This window comes from Mustela putorius, unplaced genomic scaffold, assembly GCF_011764305.1.
Source record: "Mustela putorius furo isolate JIRA1106 unplaced genomic scaffold, ASM1176430v1.1 tig00003942_pilon_pilon_pilon, whole genome shotgun sequence".
Lineage (NCBI taxonomy): Eukaryota > Metazoa > Chordata > Mammalia > Carnivora > Mustelidae > Mustela > Mustela putorius.
Window position 1 is genome coordinate 7,316,183 of NW_025422087.1, and position 19,699 is coordinate 7,335,881.

The 19,699-nt window shown below is 34.1% G+C and overlaps 1 protein-coding gene across 10 annotated transcripts in view; it reads right to left on the reverse strand.

Moving 5' to 3' along the window:
* N4BP2L2 (NEDD4 binding protein 2 like 2) overlaps positions 1-19,699 on the reverse strand; it is a 76,303-nt gene that overhangs the window by 40,519 nt on the left and 16,085 nt on the right. For 4 of the 10 annotated variants that reach the window (XM_045069543.1, XM_004770812.3, XM_013044905.2 and 1 more), the window contains 3 exons: positions 18,628-18,716; positions 18,156-18,232; positions 14,869-15,015 (listed from right to left, as the gene is read on the reverse strand). The exons of 2 other annotated variants lie outside the window; for them this stretch is intronic. In XM_045069543.1, coding sequence (XP_044925478.1) covers positions 14,869-15,015; positions 18,156-18,232; positions 18,628-18,716 — 313 coding nt within the window. Of the gene's footprint in view, positions 1-10,682; positions 10,723-14,868; positions 15,016-18,155; positions 18,233-18,627; positions 18,717-19,699 lie in introns of those variants that run through there. 4 more of the 10 variants (XM_004770818.3, XR_006603541.1, XM_045069547.1 and 1 more) reach the window with 4 other exon arrangements.

A 19,699-nucleotide genomic window follows, 5' to 3' on the forward strand; every position in this document is an offset into this window, starting at 1 on the left:
AACACCATTCCATTCCCAGTAGCTACTGCTTCCACCTATTTCCCTACTGCACTGAGTACTTCTATTACATATCTGCAAAGATTGTCCCAAGAGTACTTGATGTACTTAGGAAAAACATAAAGCATTCTGATATGCACTAGGAAAAGCAATTCAAGGAAGCCTTGTTTTCCTAGTCCAATTCTGTAACTTAAAATCAGCCCATTTCCCACCAAGAAATGATAGAGCTAGGAATAAAGCGTGCCTCCAGCATTTCAACACAACTCATGACACCGTTGCATGCAGCCGACCTTACTTGAGTTTTATTTTGGTTTCTGGCTCCTGACTTCTTGTCTTCCAGTTAACCACAGCTTTGTTTCATATTTGTTGACTGAACTTATATTTCCTCAGCATAATCTTCACATTTTCTCGGACTTATAGTTAAGACCCATTGTGACTCTTTTTCCTGCAGTGGGCAAGATGCTCCCGAGTTTCAGGTCTGGAGACCTACGATTGCTCTGTACCCTCAGCAAATCTAACCCAGCTCCTATAAAGGGAGAATTCATATAACCAAACACACACATCCAAACATTCCACATCATTTCCATACCATAGCAATCTACTGATGTCTTACTTGGGAAGTCTCAAGATTATTTTTTTTTTAAAAAAGATTTTATTTATTTGACAGTGAGAGAGCACACAAGCAGGAGGAGCAGCAGGCAGAGGGAGAAGCAGGATCCCCTCTGAGCAAAGAGCCCAACCTGGGGCTTGATCCCATGATGCTAAACCAATTGAGCCATCCACGTGCCCCTATTTAACTGATTAGAAACTGCTTTTCCTTCTGATTTCCCTTCTCCATTGAATGTTATTTATTCTGCCTACAGATAACCTCATTTTTCTATAAACAAATTGTTTCTAAATATAGTAATTCACCTACTTCACTGTAATAGAGTACAAAATAATGAGTCAAGAAGATTGTTATGTCATAAAAGACTTAGAATGCTATCATTTAAAAAAATGAGAGGCACCTGGGTGGCTCAGTCAATTAAGCATCCGACTTTTGATTTTGGCTCAGGTCACGAAATGAACCCTGTGTTGGGCTCCATGCTCAGCAGGGAGTCTGCTTGAGATTCTTTCCCTCTCCCAGCCTCTACTCTCACACCTGCGCACATACTTTCTCTCAAATAAATAAATTTTTAAACATAGAAAAAAATGAGGTACTACTAATTGTATCTCCAAGTTACAAATTGCCTTTTACCTTTCACCCTTTGTCTAATGACTCTTGTTGACAACTCTTACCACTTTTCTAACTGTATTACAAAAGTTGAAAACTGACACACTCAAACTGATGTTCCCATCTTGAATAACTCATTTCATAGAAGCCCAGGCTGTAATTAACTATTCCATCACACCAAGACATAAACTTTACATAAAATGTCATATATGAAAAACAAAGGAAAAATTATCTCCAAGAAGATGGGCCAGAGGCGGGGGGGGGGGGCGGGGGCGGAGTCTCATCATGCTTGGCATTAAAACAAAACAAAACAGGAGTGCCTGTGTGGCTCAGTGGGTTAAAGCCTCTGCCTTCAGCTCAGGTCATGATCTCAGGGTCCTGAGATCGAGCCCTGCATCGGGCTCTCTGCTCAGCGGGGAGCCTGCTTTCCCCTTTCTCTCTGCCTACTTGTGATCTCTGTTAAATAAATAAATAAAATCTTAAAAAAAAAATATATATATATACTTTTCTTCTTTTGAAGAAATGTGTTTGTGTGTTCTTGCCAATACACTGCTCTGTGAAACTAATCATATCAAATTTGTCAGTAAAAATGGGAGTATCAAGTCGATTGACTCATACCAAGATCATACAACACAGATGAATAAAGCTGATATGTATGCTAGAAGGGTACGTACATTATCATAAATTGTTTTGGGCTGTTCTACAGCTTAACTCAAATACCTTTGATGAGGAGGAAGGACTATGAAGATCTTTGACAAATTAAATAACCAAAAATAAAACACCAAACTTTATCCTCCCAGATATATCTGGCATTTCTAAATAGTATAAAAATTAATCGGTTTGTTTCCTTCTCTGCCCGTTCACTAGTATATATCAAAAGAGGTAAAATCACCAAAAAGCAAAACAAAATCACAGAATTTCAGGGCTAACACAAGAACAGCTATTTCAGGTGAAACTCTAACACACTCATCTCGTTTCATCGATCCAATAACCTTATGTTATAGAGTGAGAAAGTATTATTCTTACTTATGAGGGCAAGTTTCAGAAAGTTAAGTGGCTTGCCCAAGCTGTAGTCAGAACTGCTACTGTTATCTTCTAATGATGCAATTTCAAATTCTGTGTTCCACTGTTAAGTGGAGGTTTCTGTTCTTCACAATCCCGAAGGGGCCTTGAAGGAACAGTCTGAAACACAGAACTCAATTATACTGTGAATATCAGTCAGGAAACCCACTGTATACTTCTGAATGAAAGACCTGACAGGCCACCCACTGTATACTTCTGAATGAAACACCTGACATTTTTGGAAAGCTTTGAGTTAAAAATTAAGAACTGATTCAATCAAATATACTTATTTTACACATGAAGGAGCTGCAGAAGAGAGAAGGAAATGTCTCACAAATGTCTCTCAACTAGCTAGCAGTAGTTGTGTATTAGTTTTGTAAGGCTGTGACAAAGTACCACAGACTGGGTGGGTGGCTTAATCAACAGAAATTTATTTTCTCAGAATTTTGGAGGTTTCAAGTCTGAGACTGAAATGTCAGCAGGGTTTCTTCTAAGGCCTCTCTCCTTAGCTGATAGATGGCTGTCTTCTTCCAATATCTTCGTATGGTCTTCCTTTTGTATGTGTCTGTGTCCTAATATCTTCTTTTTATAAGGATACCAGTCATATTAAATTAAGAGCCCATCATTATGACCTTATTCTCTATCTTCCAAAACAGTTACATTCTGGGGCACTGGGGGTTAGAACTTCAGCATATAAATTTTAAGGTAACATAATTCAGTCTGTGACACTCTACTTTCTCATCCCCACAACTCATGTCCTTCTCACAAGCAAAAAAAATTCACTGCATTCCAACAACTCCTAAAGTCTTAACTCATCCCAGCATCAACTCTAAGTTCGATACCTCATCTAAATATCATTTAAATCAGATATGGGTGAACCTCCGTTAGGATTCATCCTGAGGCAAAATTCCTCTTCAACTGTAACTATGAATCTAGGTAAGTTACCTCTTTCTAAATACAATAGTGGGACAGGCATAGAATAGACATTCTCATTCCAAAAGGGAAAAATCACAGAGAGAGGGGTAATGGATCACAAACAATTCAAAAACAAACAAGGCAAAGTGCACTAGATTTTAAGGCTAAAGAATAATCCCTCTTTGGCTCCATGCTCTGCCCTCTAGGTGGAGGCCCTGCCTTCCAGGCCCACCAATGTGGTAGCCCCAATCCCTCAGGCTTGGGGCTTTGATCCCATGGTGGCCATGGCCACCCTGCCAGCTTCTGAACTTTCTTCAGGTTCTGTTCTGTTCCTTAAGGACAGCACATGATCACAGACAGATCATAAGACAGGTCAGTAGGGCCTGTCTTATGGAATCCCAGCAATAAGGGGCCTCCCTTCATTTCATCCTGTTTTGTCCCTTTCGGTCCAAGCTGTTAGGGTTTCTCCTAGCATAATCCCATCTCTATTTCTGCTGAGGCAGCTTACTGGATGCTTAAATTACTTGCCCATAATCTCTTTAGCAAACCATTTTCTAGCAACAATGTTCGTGTTATCTCCAGAACACATACTTTCTAATTTTTCAAAATAAGCATAGGCTGAGAATTTTCCACATCTTCAAATTTGGTTCCTTTTTGCTTAACAATTCTTTCCTCAATTTCTTTCTCCTCTTGCATTTTCCTATAAGCAAGAAGAAATGAAGCTGTGTATCTTAACACTTTGAACTCTCAGCTAAATAATGAAGTTCATTATATTAAGCTCTATTTTCCACAAAACACTGGGATACAATTTAGCCAGTTCTTTGTCACATTCTAACAAGATCGCCTTTTCTTCATTCTTCAGTAACACTTCCATCTGAGGCTTCACCAAAGCATCTTTGTTATTTCTACCAAGACTCTTGTGATCATATATCTCTCTCCAAGACAACAGAAACCATTTCTTTCCTTTCATAGCTCTTACCAGAATCACCTTTAACATCCACATACATACCTACTGACAGATTTCCAGAGGTAACACTGTTTTTTTCTAACATGCACCTCAAAATTCTTCAAACCTCCACCATACCCGGTCTGAGTCACTTCAATATTTCTAGGTATTAATTATAGCAGCACCCCACTTCCCAGTACCAAAATCTATGTTAGTTTGCCAAATTTACAAAGTACCACAGATTGGTTGGCTTAAGCAACAGAAATTAATTTTCTCACAATTATGGGGGTCAGAAGTCCAAGATCACGGTGTCAGCAGAATTGATTTCTTCAAAGGTCTCTCTCCTTGGCTTTCAGATAGCAGTCTTTCTCCAGTGTCTTCACAAGGCCTCCCATTTACGTGTGTCTATCCTAATCACTTCCTAGAAGGACACCAGTCATACTTGATTTGGGCCTAACCACATGATCTCTTTTTATCTTAATTACCTGGAAAGGCCCTATATCCCAAAATAGCCACATTCGAGGTACTGGACTTCAACACATGAACTTTGAGGTGACAAAATTCAGCCCACAACAGACTAAAAATACTCACATTCACTTCTTGTGATAAATACTACGTATCACTCTTTCCTAACCACTGTGCTAGCTGATGACCATGATGCAATGGTGAACAAAAGATACAATGTCTGACTCAAAATCTCTAACTTAAAAATAATGAGGGAAAACAATCATATAATCATACAAATTAACAAATAAAAAGTATATGAGAACTTATACCAGGTATTTTGGACCTTGTCAAGCCTGCTATGTTCAAAAGGCTTCTTTGAAGAGCTCAAATCTGGAAGGATGAGTATGGAAGGGGTGTATACACACAGAATTTCCCAGGAAGGGAAACCAAACAGCAGTCAAAAAACTGAGAGGTGGACAGTGGGGCTGGAATACAGAAAGTAAGAAGAGTAATAAAACATGAGGTTGGATAGGAAGGTAGAGGTCACATCAACCAGGGTCTTAAATGTCACTGTATGGTTTTTGGTCTTTAGCCTAAAAACAATGGGAAACACCTAAAAAGTTTTACATGTGATTATATTTTCATTTTATAAAGATCACTCTGGCAAGGAGGGTGCTGGTAATGTTCTGCTTCTTGAGCAGAGTTCTGGTTACATGGATATGATGATCACTTTGTGAAAATGTGAGCTATACAATTAAAATTTAAGCACTTTTTCACATGTCCATTATACTTCAGTCTGGTTAGGCTGTGCAAAGGGTTAGAACTAATGTGGGGACTCATCTAAGAGCAAACTAGAGATATGACAGTCAAAAATGGATAGATTCAAGAGATATTTGAGGGGCAAAATTCATAGGCCCTAGTTAGTGGATTGAGTATGAAGGGGGATCAAGAGGGCATCAAAGACAACTCCCAAGTTTCTGGCTTGTAGAAATGGATGGTAGAGCCATTTTATATAAGGAGATCATAGAAATCCAGAGATGGGAGAGAAGGTCACTGTTCAATTTTCCAGTCTTAAAAGTATTAAAAATAAAAATATTAGGTAGGCAGATAAGTAAAAAGGCTGAAGTTCAAACACCAGGTTTAAGCAGAAAATACATTTGAGGATCAATACTATCAATAACAGAAGCAGTAAGTACCAAATCCTTCAGCCAATATTTAAAGAGCTCCTACAATATTACAGTTTAGATTCTGTGGATACACCTAAAACAAATAAATTTTCATGGGACGTATATTCTTGTTCAGGCACACCCCCAACAAATCAGTATTAAATAAGGTAACTTCAACTACTACTAAGTACTATGATAAAAACAAAATGTAGCAATGTATTAAGAGTGATAGAGATAGGTCTATTTTACTTAAGATTGAAATAATCAGGGAAGGCCTCTTTGCAAAGGTGACATTTGAGGTGAGACCTGAATGTTGAAACGCTCAGCAGAAGAGCAGAAGGACAGCATTCTAGGAAAAGAGCCAGTGCTTAAGGCAAAATAAAGCTTAGCATGTCTGAAGAACAGACAAAAAGACCAGCACAGACGGAATGTAGTAAGGGAAAGCAAGTCAGGGTCAGGGAAGAAGTAGACTTTAAGTGAGGAGTGATATCATTTACATTAAAAAAAAATTTTTTTTGATTATACATTAGTTGCTCTGTGAATAAAATTATAGATTGACAAAGAAAAGTGGGGAGACTACCATGCCCAAGTGAGAAATGATGAAATTTCATGGGGAGAGCGAAGATGAAGAACAGAAGTTGCTCTACTTAGATCAATTGTGTCCTTACTATCAAAAGGTTGTTGATGGTTTTAGGGAGAAGACTACGTCTACCATTCAACAAATATTTTATTGACTCTTTTTAAAGGCACAAAGATCCAAAGTTCTTTGTAGTAGTAACCACAGGTGACAAGGAAGACCCTTTTATGGCACTCAGGATATAAGGTAATCAATCTTTTTTAATAACTTGGGCTCTACTGGTTTTTGAAAAACAAAGGTGAGATAAAGAAGGAGAAATACCACTTTTGACCACTGTCCTACTAACCTCAACAATCAATTCCCTATCATTCCCAAAGATTTTTAAAAATGTTTTTTTGGGGGCACCTGGGTGGTTCAGTGGGTTAAGCCTCTGCCTGAATTCAGCTCAGGACACAGTCTCAGGGTCCTGGGATGGAGCCCTGCATCAGGCTCTTTACTTGTGATCTCCTGCTCAGATAAATAAACAAAAACTTTTTTAAAAAAATAAATAAAAATAAATAAAAATGGGTTTTTTTCTTCTCATTAATTTTATATTAATTCAAATTGTCTGGCCCAGGCCAGGCCTCCTAATACATTTCTTGTACACACTTCAATTTACTTATATTTGAATTTAAATGTTTTAATCACATCTTTGCCAGTGTTACATTGTACTATATTCCAATAACCTCAAATCGATTGTGCTGCTTTCTAGGTCCTGAACTGAAAACTAATCTACTGATGAAACTAATGCCATTTCTTTTTTCAAGACGTCTTTTCTCTTCCAACAAAAATTCTACTTCTGATTTCACATTCAGAAACAATAAAAAAAAAAAACACAATCTACTCTATGGATTAAGAAAATCCAAACAACATCCAGTCCTTCTATTTTTTTAGGTTAACTAAAACAAAACAAGGCCAATACTCAACAATAAGAATTCTTCATTTTGTATTTAGAGGTTTTCCTTGTAGAATCTAATTAACTCAATTTATTATTTAATATATTAAACTTAATTAACTGGCTCTTTTATTGTTCTTTAATTTTGGAAAGTTAAACAAAACAGAAGAAAAAGATGCTATTATAAAAGAAAGAAATGCATAATTCTTCAGAAATTCAGAAAACTGATGTAATTTCCATAACATCTACTACTAGAGCAGACTTAAGGAATATGTGAACATTAAAAGAAAAATAAAGACCACTTACAGTGCTGATCTAGTCTGAGAAATATTGCCTCAAAATCGGCAAAACAGCTTATGTAACTTAATCCGTTTATTGAATACTCCACATTTCAAAAGCTAATTAAAATTAAAAAATTAAAAATAAATTTTAAACATTAGAGCACAACTGCATGTGTAAAAATTCAATTTAAAAGATACTGCTGAAATATGATTATCAATTACATCAATGTATATTTTGTAGAAAACATTAAATACTAAATGGTATTTCTACTTTCAGTCATCTTAAAAACAGGACTCTAAATGGTCATTTAAAGGTTTCTATATTCAATTTTGTTACTAAATTAACATACCTTCAACCCTCTAAATCCAAAGGTACCACTAAGGCTAATGAATCACTGGGAGCCTGGGTGGCTCAGTGGGCTGAGCCGCTGCTTTCAGCTCAGGTCAAGTCAGGGTCCTGGGACTGAGTCCCACATTGGGCTCTCTGCTCAGCAGGGGGCCTGCTTCCCTTCCTCTCTGCCTGCCTCTCTGCCTACTTGTGATCTCTCTGTCAAATAAATAAATAGAACCTTTAAAAAAAAAGACTAATGAATCACTGACCTCTACTTCATATAATTACATTATATGTTAATTAATCAAATTTAAATTAAAAAAAAAAGGTACATTAAAGATGCACTCAAATCGTCACTGGAATTTCTTTTCTACCTTAAAAAAAAGGCTATATTGGTAATAATTTTTGAAAAGATGACTATGTTTAAAAGATAAAATGGGCTAACTCTGGAAAACAGCATGGAGGTTCCTCAAAAAGTTGAAAATAAGAGTTACCCTATGACCCAGCAATTGCACCACTGGGTATTTACCATAAAGATACAAATGCAGCGATCCAAAGGGGCATGTGCACCTGAATGTTTATAGCAGTAAGGTTCACAATAGCCAAACTATGGAAAGAACCCAGATGTCCATCAACAGATGAATGGATAAAGATGTGGTATATATACAATGTAATACTATGCAGCCATCAAAAGAAATGAAATGGATAAAGATGTGGTATATATATACACAATGGAATACTATGCAGCCATCAAAATGTTTGCAACATGTGGATGGAACTAGAGGGTTTTATGCTAAACAAAATAAGTCAATCAGAGAAAGACAATTATCATATGATTTCCCTGATATGAGGAATTTGAGAGGCAAAGTGGAGTGTTTGGGGCATTGTCAAGGAAAAAAATGAAACAAGATGGGATTGGGAGGGAGACCAATGATAAGAGACTCTTAATCTCACAAAACAACCTGGCGGTTGCAGGGGGGAGAAGAGGTATGGAGAGGGTGGTTGGGTTATGGACATTGGGGAGGGTATGTGCTATGGTGAGTGCTGTGAAGTGTGTAAGCCTAATGATTCACAGACCTGTACTTCTGGGGCAATAAAACATTATATGTTAATTAATTATTAATTTTTAGAAGATTTTATTTATTTGTGAGAGAGAGAACGCATGAGCACAGGCAGAGTGGTAGGCAGAGGCAGAGGGAGAAGCAAGCTCCCTGCCAAGCAAGGAGCCCGATGTGGGACTCGATCCCAGGACGCTGGGATCATGACCTAAGCCGAAGGCAGCAGTTGAACCAACTGAGCCACCCAGGCATCCCTATATGTTAATTAAAAAAAAAATTTAAAAATGAAAAAAAAAAAAAGATAAAATGGGCTATCGTGAGGAATATGTCTGACCTAGAGTTGGATCCCAGTTACATATCTTCCCCAGAGAAATTTATGTTGGAGAACTTTGCTTAACCTCTGCTAAGTTACTGTTTCCTCTTCAGAAAACCCTTGTAGGACTGCTATGAAAACTCTGAACATGTTAACAATCACAATTACAACACAGCCTGGCACTGACAGACATCAAATAAATGGCATCTACTTAAAAGAACATTATTATATTAAGGCTTGTTGCTATTAAATTCTTATTGCTCGCTGTAGCAGCATTCCACAATATAAAGCACTTGTAGAGGTTGAACTCAAAACAAGCTATCAGCTACTTACCAACAAGACTATCATCATGACGCTTAAGCATTATAAAATAAATTTTTCTTGAATTAAGATCCAAGAACTATGCCATGCTTATGGGATTCTTAGACTTTTATAAATCTTTCCAAGTATTTTCATATCTAAGTTCTAACTAAGTAGCAGGGTCAGGAAACCAACTGCAAAGCTGCTGGTCTATAAATTTAACATGGTTAATTAAATAAGTTTCCTAAGGAACAGTGAGTTCACTGAAACATAGGAGGGGAGAATTTACTGCCATTTCTGTCAGCCACTTACCATCCCACCATCTTCATTAAAAATGTTATGCAGTTACACAAGGATGGCTGAGCAGAAAATGGACAGAAGAAAAAGAAAATGTGTACAGGAAAGACTGAAAGAAGCAAGAAACACAATTCCTAATACTATTAAAGACAAAAAACAGAAAGAAAGAATAATAAAGGCAGAGGAAAAACCCACAATCCCCTCCCAAAATCAAATTTCATTTTGTAATACTAAAAAAACTTAAGAGTTCAGGATTATAATTGAATAGACACTACGGAGTTGTACAACTGTAACTGACAGCTGTAGATGAACTAACCCCAAGGGCAAAACTTTTTTTTTTTAATTTATTTATTTTAAGATTTTATTTCTTTATCAGAGAGAGTGGGCGAGAGAGCAAGCACAGGCAGACAGAATGGCAGGCAGAGGCAGAGGGAGAAGCAGGCTCCTGGCCGAGCAAGGAGCCCAATGCGGGACTCGATCCCAGGACGCCGGGATCATGACCTGAGCCAAAGGCAGCTGCTCAACCAACTTGGCCTCCCCCAAGGGCAAAACTTTGATCAGGAATGCAGTTAAAACTGCAAAACAAGAAAGTAATATATATAAAGTGTATTTCAAAGGACTCTACTGAACTTGAACACAATTTTAAACATGAATGAACACATTATTTCCCTATTATTATTATTTCCCTTTAGTTACTAATAATTTGAATGGCAAAAAAGCCCCTAGGTCATCTTAAAAATCTCTCAGTCTTCCCACTAATTTACAAAAAGTTTAATTAAAAAAAAAAACCTACTGCAATATTTACAACTGGAAGACATTCCCAAATGAAGTATTCAGTTACTCACCAAGGTAGGGGTAATGCTTGTTAATGTGATGTGTCTTGTTCTACAATTAGGAGACAAAATGTAACTGTGTCTATGCTAAATAAAATAATCTATCTTATTCATACTTAAATTTAAGACAGTTACTGAAATTAATGGGTCCTATACTGGGAAATGTATTATAATAGGTGATTACCACAATTATCACACCTGGAACACAACAGGGTTATCATTCAGAGAATAAAATTTGTTAGGGAAAAGGAGAAAGAAGAGATTATTTCTAATCTAAATTACTAAAATAAAGTTCTATTAAATGCACCCTAAAGTCAAATTTTCCAACAGACACAGCCTTATTAGCTCGAGGCTCTCTTCTCAGAAAGTTATTTGTGCTATTCCTTCCCTTTGTTTCTGTGCATAATTTGACAGTGACAATGTGTTTAAAATTTTCACAGAAGATATATTAAAAATTAAGCTTACAAATGTATTCTATTATAAAACCTATGCCTCTTAATCTACTCTAAATAAAGAAACAGAATATAAATGATAATAAGTCTATTACAAGTTTTCTGAACCTGGCTGCAAACATCATAATTATAAATTTTTCAAAGTCTGCTCTACAATTTACAAACCATGCAAAAAGTGAAAATTTTTTGGACTTAAGATACTTAGCACTTTGAATCAAATGAATTAATTTAAATGTTGTTTTAAATATAAAAAAGGAATCAGAAAGACACAAGAGAAAATCACTAACTACTCCTCTTTCAGAACTTATTTCATTCAACAAATTAAACAGTATCTTTTACCATCGCAAGGATTTTAAGAAGAAATCTGATATACATATAGGGAAACAAGTTATTTTAATAATACCTTAATCTTAAAAATAAAATATAAATTGGTATGCCAATCTTAATTAGTAAAGAGAAAGAAAACCATCACAAAGGAGATGTTCATTTATCTCTTAACAAAATCACTCCTTCCTCTGTAAATTCACAAAAATTACATCTAACAATTTTAATGGAAAAAATCTTTTATTTATAAATTATAACCTATAAAATTTAACTTTAAAATCATTAACTCAATCTTCTTTTTCTGCTACTACTAAATATTCTGAATGGTTACTGTAACAAAACTAAACAATATTGTTATGATTCTAGACTAAGGTGTTACTCTAATGGGTTGCAAATGTTAGAATCTCACACACACACACACACACACACACACACACAATCTTCAGCCCTAATAATAAACTCTCAGTTACTGCATTTATGTTAGAATACTAAATAAAACTTCAATGAAGACTAGCAAACCTATCTGATCAAGGCACTATTATATAAACAACCACATTCTTCGCATTTACAAAGAGAACACCACCAATTTTCTTCATAAATACTTTAAAAACCAGGCTCAGAAAATCAGACATTTCTGCAACAAAAACTAAAATGTGGTCAAAATAAGTATTTCACATCCTCTGAAATCATGAACTCTTCTAGAAGTTACCTATACATAAAACTAGAAAATTCCACAATCTATATTAATTAGGTAAGAAGTAACCGAACTTCAAATACTTAAATCCACCCTAGTGCTCCAACAACAAAATACAACCCAATCTTTTATAAACAATCTTACTTTAAGACAGACATAAAATATTAAAACGTTAAAATTTTCTTTTGAAAAGGTGAATACGGAAAATAAAGATTACCTATTTAAAAAGCAGTACCAACAGTTCAACTTAACGACCACATGAAGTATTTTTGCTAGCAGGACTATGACATATAGAAAACTACAAATTTGCTTATCAAAAAGGAAGTGATTTTTATACCAAGCCTATAAAAAAACAACTTAGGTTAAGCTGCATTCTGCTTAACTAAAGTATTTTATCTTAGTTAAATATGATGACTAATGCTGCATTTATTCTCTGGGATGGAGACCAACTTAGAATGAGGCATAGCAATTGGGGGCTATTCCATTAAGAATATAACTGGGGGAGAAAACACCCAAGAATATCTGAATACAAGAAAAATTCTGATGAAATATCTTTAATCAGTAAATTCCTTTTAAAAATTTTTAAAAGATTTTTATAGACTTAAAGCAATGACTTATGACAGTGATTTTGGTATATTTTATTGCATACTCATGATTATCATTCAAAAAATAAAAATAAAATTAACCAGAATAATTGGGGAACTATTAATTTAATATATTTAGAGGAACTACTAATTTTCAGTCCTTAAAAAAAAACCTTCAAAGTTTTTCAGAATGTTAATTTCTCTGCCTCAATATGGATTTACACTAAAATAAATCAGCAATGATTAATAATCTCTACATGATTATTTAAGTACTCAGAAGTACTAAAAGATGAAGTTGACCCATAATAAAATCTGGAAATTTATTTCAGACCTACTGTCTAACATGAACATATTTCTTTATAATTTGTAACTTTCAAAGGCAATTCTCTACTTCCTTAAAATAAATTGTGCTAATTTTGCATCTATTAATCATAAACTATAGATTCATAGCACTATTACTCCCAATAGTTTTATAAAGACAGAGGGAAAGGAACACACAGTATATAATATCTAACGGTCGTTTCACCTGTCCCCAAATTAAATCCATCTGTACTATTTTCAATTTGTGCTAATGTACACAGTAAAATACTGGAAAACACAAGCCTAAATACCAAGAAGTATTACTCTGAAACAAAATACATGAAAATAGCAGATAAAGAAAATGTGTAGATGTATAAATATATATACATTTACACACAAAACATGAATTAGCATATTTACTATATCATATTAAGATGAATACATACAAACATGTGTTAAACAAAATAAAGCAAACTAATATCCATTCAAATGTAAACAGCAGTGAATAGTACAAATAAATAGATATCATATTCTTATCTCCCTAAAGGCAACGTAATACAGACCTTGTTGAGAGTATTGTATTTAGTTTTGAGACTTGCACTTAGAATTACTTAAAAAGTAATATATAAATGTGGGAGAATATTTAAAGTAAGGTTGAAAAGAACAGCAAAAGGTTTAAACAACAGAAGAAAGATTACTCGATTTAGGATGTCCTGGGTTAGGAGAAAGTTAATGGGCCATGAAATATTATCATGTAAAACATCTGAAGGATCGTAACTTTTTTTTTTAATAGCATGTAACCAGTTGGGGCTTTTTCCTTAAAAAGACCAAATCAAAGATGAGCATGAATTATAAAGTCTCAGAAATGAATTCCATTTCAGCTTTTAAATTTTAAGTGACAAAACACAATCTAATAAACTATTCAATAAGACATATAGCTCGTCAACAAAAAAACTGAAATGAGGAGAAATAAAATATCCTACAAGACAAATCTTACCATTAATGCTAAGAATGTGTCCAAAATAGTTTTTATATTAGTATTATATACTGTTAAATAGAGAAAAGTGATATTAGAATAACCTGAAAAGCTTTTTCTAAGTATACAGTGATTTCCCTATTTATTCATTCCAGATTTGGGGAGTGTGGGGGGATAGAGGGATGGTTTGAGAAGGGTGATGAATATAGGTATATATATTATGAATATGTATATTATGGAGAAAACCACCCAGGTGGTTGACACACCTACTGCTGTATAGCATTTGATGGAGAATTTAATTAAGTGATATGCTAATTATAACTTAGAAATATTTCTGTCATACAGATGAATTTGCACAAACATACTTTTACCGGTATAATGAATCAACTGAGGTGCCTACATCAAGTATTTCTTATATATTTAAGGTAGTTAAGAAAAAATACTAATATTTTATGAAAAGTTAGATTTAGGTAAGAGCTATAAAACTACTCAACATTATTTACAAAATAGATACAATTAGTTTAAAAACTCGGTTGTAGAAAAACTATTCTAGGCCCTACCCACTCCACTAAGGTGTTCTCATAATAACCCAAGGGAATTACAACAAGAAATTATAAAAGCATTTAAAAAACAATTTTATATAATTTTTATTTACACTTTAGGATTTAAACAACTTGTGGGGAACATCCTTTGTGAGGCAACATAGTCTTTTTTTTTTTTTTTTTTTTAAGTTTAAACTATTTAAACTCCAAGACAGGCTCACTAATTTTTTTCAAGGGCAAGCAACAAATGTGTTAGCTGAAAATAGCCAGTTTAATGATTATTTGTAACAGAGACTTGATTATGTGAGCCTAGAGAGCCTCCCCACCTCTGTGTCCCCTGTGAAGGAGGAGGTCTTTGTGTGCTTTTGTGTAGCGGTTCCACTGAATTCATTACAATAGAGATGGACATTTCATATTCATAACGATCCAACATCTGAGCAATCTTCTTTCGAGATACACCATGTTTATTCCTCCTACCAAAAAAGAAAAGGATTTTAATTCTTTAGAATGTCTAGGTTTAGAGACTAAGCTGTTTTAGAGTACAGATTCTAAATTGTATTTACAAATAAATACTAAAAGATACAACTCATTCACCCACATTTTAAACAAAAAAAAATTTACACTGGCTCTCAAAAATTTTAACAATATAATATTTTTTAAAGATTTAAAGATACCACAAATCACAGCAAAATGTTAACTGGTAATATCTTTGTCACATAAAACTAACTACCAATTCACTGAACTACTGAGTTAATCTTCCCCCTCTTTTAATAACAAAATCAAAAACAGTGTATTGGGAATTATAGAGGACTTGAGTGAACTTCTAAGATTACAAAAATCAGTATGAATTATTTATTACTTTTCAAAGTTATGTTAGGACACTTCCTTTTGCATTTTTAAAATTTATTAACAATACCAAATGATTATTAGAAATATAACAACTTGGACATATTTCACAAACATAAAGTTGAGTGACAGAAACTAGGCACAGTGAACACATACTGTATTTTACTTATATAAAGTTTGAAAAAAAACCTATGGTGTTAGGCAAAACATGTTTTAGAAAAAAAGACATTTAAAAAATATAAAGAAAAAAGGTATATTAAAGAGAAGGAAGTAATTACCAGGGAATTATTACTGGGAAAAGGAATTCATATAACTTCTGAGGTGTTGGTAACATTCCTATATAATGGTTAAGTGAGTATCTGCCTTTACAAGAAATTTGTTAAGCTGTGTATTTATATTTTATGTCATTTTCTGTGAGTTTAATTGTAACAACAAAAAGTGGTTTAAAATTATTTTTGACCCTCAAAAACATTTTTCAATTTATTTTACCCTTGTAATTTTCTATAACTTGACTTGGACATGGCAAAACACATAGCAACATATTTTACATTTAATATTATAGTTCTAGATTTACTAATGCTAATTAATTTTTCCCAGAAAAGAGATACAAAGAAAATGTTTACTTTTTAAACTGTTTTTGTTTATGTTCAAAATAAGAAGAAAAAGCAAAAAGGACTAGAAGATAAAAAAAGAAAAAGAGGGATCTGAAGTTGAAATTGACAAGATATGACTAAATCCACAAGATGTCAAAATTGGTAAATTCCATCAATTTACCAAAAAACTAATCTGTCAAACTATTCTGCATTATCAGTTAAACTGACTTTATTTTGTAAAGTCAATTATATTAAAGAATTCTAATAAACTTCAACAGTCCCTCAAATGTTAATGAAGCCTAACTGTATTTCATCAATTCATTTATTCTGCATAACTCAAACAGCTTTAGTTTTTAAACTTCCATCTCTTCTAACTGAGGTGTATTATACACACAGAAGCAGATGAATAATACTAGTTACTCATAAATCTGTTTTGCTCACATATGAACACATGGTGTGCAAATCAGAAAGGGAAAAAAGGGTAACAAAATGAATAAAAGGTGGGGGAAAAAGAAATTATTTGAACATCACACACAGAATAACATTTAAGATGAAAGAGGGCAAGCTGAGGTGAAGGAAAAAACTGGTCTTTAAAAAAAGGAAGTGATGGCTGCACAACTCTGTGCATATATGGTTGACCGTTGAACAACAAAGGTTTGAACAGTGGCAGGTCCACTTACATGTGGCTTTTTTCAATAAATACAGCACAGTAAAAAAGCCACATGTAAGTGGAACTAGGAGGGCACGTGATATAATGAGCACTGGGTATTATATGTAACTGATGAATCACTAAACTCTGCCTCTGAAACTAATAAAATACTGTATTTTAATGGACTGAATTTAAATAAAAAATAAGAAATAAACATAGTATAGTACTATAAATGTACTTTCTCTTCCTTATGATTTTCCTAATAATATTTTCTTTTCTTTAGCTTACTTTACTGTAAGAATACAGTATATAATACAGGTAACATGTGAAACAGGTGTTAATCAACTGTTTATGTTTTCAGTAAGGCTTCTGGTCAACAGTAGGCTATGAGTAGTCAAGATTTGGGGGAAATCAAAAGTCATCATCAAAAACAGACTCAAAAATCCATTATCTGTGGATTTTTGACTGTCAGCACTCCTAACCCCTGCACTGCTCAAGAGCCGACTGCACCAAAAATCATAATTGTATACTTTTAATGCATAAAATGTAAGGTATGTGAATTACATTTCAAAGTTGTTACAGAAAAGAAGAGAGGGAGAATAAAAACAAAGAAAGAAAAAAAGTCATAGGAAAACCAGTGCATGAGGGGAAAGGGATAAAGGTGAAAACAAACAGAAAGCCAGGATCGAAAGTAATAGAAGTCCTCAACCACTCACCACAAAGTTTGAAATCTAAAATGGTCTGAAAATTCTGTTTTCAGATTTTGTTGACTCATACGGCACAAAATCTAACCAAATCTGTACTCTTTTGGCAGCACAATCTACTCAGAACAAACATTAGATTATGCAGAATCTTTCTTATCTAATCAGAGGATTAGTAGTGACTTGCTACAGGAAAAATAAGATGTGTGTGATTACGGCATGCTGCCCCAAGCTTTATTAGGGGTATTATGATTATGTGTAAAACTATACTACCTTTCTATTTAGAAAACAAATAAACAAAAACAAACCCTGAATTCTAAAAAACACTGATTACAAGGGTCTTGGACTATGAATCTGTAGTAGTAAAGATGGAAAAGAGAAAGAAGATGAAAGCCTCAGGAAAACAGGTGATGAAACCTAAAATGGGAAGAAAAGTTTGAAGGGCAATGCAGATAAGTGGGCTACTCAAAAACCAGAAGGAAAAGTTCTAACTTTTCCCTCAAAGTGTTCTGGATCTCCACTAGCGTTCAATAAACTATGAAACAATGTAGGAATTTACAAGAGGAAAAAGTAACACACACACTTAACAAGGAAAATTTAATAAAACTGACCATGGGAATGTGCCCCAAGAAACTCTGAATTTAAGTCAATGTTCCTCTTGACAGAAAGTAAGTAGTAGTCCCCATTCACAAAGAGCAAACATTCAACAAGCAAAAGCTAGTATATAGTAAAGAAACTGATCGTGTAAAGGAGAAAAGAAAAAAAAGATGAAGACTCAAAAAACTTTTCAAAGATAAGGATTCAAAAAAATTTGAGTGCCTTACTTTTCTAATTCTTCAGGATCAAATTTCCACCAAGTTTCAGGTTCATGAAACTCTACTCTGTATCCTTTTCCTATGGCCTACACAAAGGAAAGGAAGAAAACAAAAACCCAGAGAATACTTCTTAAAGTAAAAAAGGCGGCAGATAAATAGAAGTTCCATTTAGACAATACATCTAAATTTGTTCGACCAAGAAACATTTTACTTTTAAATAATATTGTTCACAAAAATATTAAGACCACATAACTGGACAATTTTGAATTACTGTCTTCAAGTCCAGGCAAAACTAACAAGATGAGCATATTTCTTAGTAAATATCATTCCCAGTTTTTTAGAAACTAAGTTAATGAACACACCTCTTTAGAAAACAGGGACAAATGTTTATCTAATGAAGATCAAAGTAACCAAAATTTCAGAGTATGAAAAAACTGGTAAGAATAAAATATTAAAAAACTTTCTCATATCACATATTTACCATTTCCACATATGGTTTCATTTCCCAAGCTTGTGTATTAGTGTTGTCTATTATAACTGGAGATCTCCCCTGATTGATAGCTTGTTTTGCTGAAATAAAAAATATATTTAAACAACAAAAACAAAAACCAGAGAACTATTAGATTAAAATATAAAAAATAAAATTTAAACATTCATTATTATGAAATTTTCTACATCTGTACTTAAAACTAGAACTATGCAATCACTTGAGTTAGTGGGGTGGGAAGAAAAAGGACCTCACTAGAGTAAAAGGGAATTAAGAAACATAATCACAGGCAATGTGTATTCTCTGGATTAGATGCTGGTTTTGATAATGACATTTGGGGAAAAATATTTTCTTAAATTCAAACTAAGGAAGCCTTCAGAATACAGCTAACTTTGAATTACAGGAAATACAAGATCAAGTTACTCTGAACACAGTCTGAGTATGAAAAGAGGTGAGCATTTATTGACATGGAAAGATGAAGACTGTTACCTGAAAACGGCAAATTATACCGCAGTATACTAAGTATGACCTTACTTTGGCCAAAATACAGAGATCTGGGAAGAGTTACTAAATATCAAAAGTGGTCATCTGAAGGTAACAGGAGTATCAGCCATCTACGCTTATCTGTATTTGCCAATATTCTACAATTATAAATAATGCTTCTGAAATAAGAAACTTAAGTAAACTAAGTAACACAGTTCAAATGACTTTGTAAGTATTTTTTAGGACTAGAATTCTCAAAGTAGGAGCTGGGATCACATGGAAATTTTCTAACCTACATCTTCCTATCCCTTTGCCATCTCTTCCCCCATGAGGTAAGAATCACTGCCACAGTGAGCCACTGTTAACAACAGGAGTGTGTGTACCCCTAAATGTAAATAGACAAGAAACATAATTAAGAACCTACAATAAAATTTAAAAGGCTGAGGCAAAAGGCAATGATATGGAAGTATTGTTGGGACTTAGAATTCAAAACACTAAATTTTACATAATGAAAACACACAGATGTCTAAGGGCAGACAGAATTCTAATGGTTAGTTAAGTAATAATGACTATGGTAGAATAC